This window comes from Egretta garzetta, unplaced genomic scaffold (genome assembly GCF_000687185.1).
Source record: "Egretta garzetta isolate BGI_Z169 unplaced genomic scaffold, ASM68718v1 scaffold207, whole genome shotgun sequence".
NCBI lineage: Eukaryota > Metazoa > Chordata > Aves > Pelecaniformes > Ardeidae > Egretta > Egretta garzetta.
The window spans coordinates 431158-432685 of NW_009260185.1; the positions used below are offsets into that span (position 1 = coordinate 431158).

Genomic DNA, 1528 nt, shown 5'->3' on the forward strand with positions numbered 1-1528 from the left:
CAGGGGAGATGCACGGGTGGGGAACACGGAGCTGTTGGGGTGTGGGAATTGCGCCGCTTTGGGATTTTGCAGGATTTTGTATGATCGCGCATGCACGAGCGGGGCAAATGCAGGCTTGTGCGTGGTTTCCATCACATCACCTCACGGTGAAAACACGGGGGAAGCCCTGTGCCGTGCAAAGCATTGCAAAGTGCAAAGCCTTGTGCTGTGCAAAGAATTACGAAGTGCAAAGCCTTGTGCTGTGCAAAGCCCTGCAATGTGTAAAGCTTTGCAATGTGCAAAGCCCTGCAGCACGCAAAGCCCTGCAATGCCCCGCAGCGTGCAAAGCCCCGCGCCGTGCGAACGCGCAGGGAAGCTCCTGCTTCCCCGGGAGCACCGAACCCCAGCGGCGCAAAGAGCCACGAGGCGACTTGAGGTGCCCAAGCGTGCGCTTGCCAGCCAGAGTGTGCGGGGAGGGATGCAGAAGGCACCGGGGGCTCACCCGAACGCGCTCTTCACCGGCGAGAAGTCCGTATCGGAGCGGACGTGCTTGGAGAAGCCGCCGGGGGAGTCGGTGACGCCCCCCGAGGACACGCGAGCCCGCTTGACGCCTGCAAAGGGACAAGACACCCAATAACCCCCCCAAATCTGGGGGGACGAACGCGTTCCCCAGCGGCCCCTTACCCTTTTTGAGGGGTTTGCTGTACCACCGGTCCTTCTTGATGTCAGGGATGGTGATCCTCGCCGTCGGGCTCTCCGTCAGGATCTTGTGCAGCAAAGCTGGGGGAGACGGGGAGGGAAATGGCAACCGCCGGCGCGGCATCGGGCGCCGCCGGGTGCCAGTCGCTTACCTAAGGGCGCCGAGTCGATCTTTTTCCAAGGCGGGAGGTAGGTTTTCCTCTCCTTCCAGTCGCTGTATTCCTGGCAGCTATCGCTGGGCTGGTCCCAGGGCAGCTCTGCCGGAGGAGAAAACTCGCTGCGTTATTGCACCGGCGCAGAGGGAAGATGGCAAAGGGGGAAATGCAGCCAGGGGGGCAGCGCAGCACGATTTGCACAGGGATTTTTTGCAAGGGGAGGGTAATAAAGACCAGTTCTGCCTGATTTTAAAGGGGGGGTGACGTGCAAAGGTGCGGTGTGAGAAGGCGTTGCAATGTGCAAAAGCCCTGAGGCGTGCAAAGGTCTGCGATGTGTGAAGCCCTGCAGTGTGCAAACACCCTGCAACGTGCAAACACCCTGTGGTGTTCAAAGCCCTGAGGCGTGCAAAGACCCTGCAACGTGCAAAGCCCTGCAACGTGCAAACACCCTGCAACGTGCACAAGCACACGGCAGCACCGACCACGACACCGCGGTGATTTTCTGTGCCAGGCATCTCTGCTCTGAACCAGGCACTGCGCCTCGTGCATCCCCTCCCCATGCATTCCATACCTCCCCTATGCATCCCATACATCCCCCTTTGCATCTCATGCACACGCACCTCGTACGGCCCCCCACGCACCTTGTAAGGCCCCTTCCCCATCTCATGAGTCCCTCCGTGCACTCCACGGGCCTC

The 1528-nt window shown here is 60.6% G+C and overlaps 1 protein-coding gene across 1 annotated transcript in view; it reads right to left on the minus strand.

The window, feature by feature from the left end:
- The window catches only part of CHEK1 (checkpoint kinase 1), a 6153-nt gene that overhangs the window by 2875 nt on the left and 1750 nt on the right, over window positions 1-1528 (minus strand). The window contains exons 4-6 of the mRNA XM_009642147.1: window positions 831-935; window positions 664-759; window positions 482-590 (exon numbers count right to left, since the gene is read on the minus strand). Coding sequence (XP_009640442.1) covers window positions 482-590; window positions 664-759; window positions 831-935 — 310 coding nt within the window. The remainder of the gene's footprint in view (window positions 1-481; window positions 591-663; window positions 760-830; window positions 936-1528) is intronic.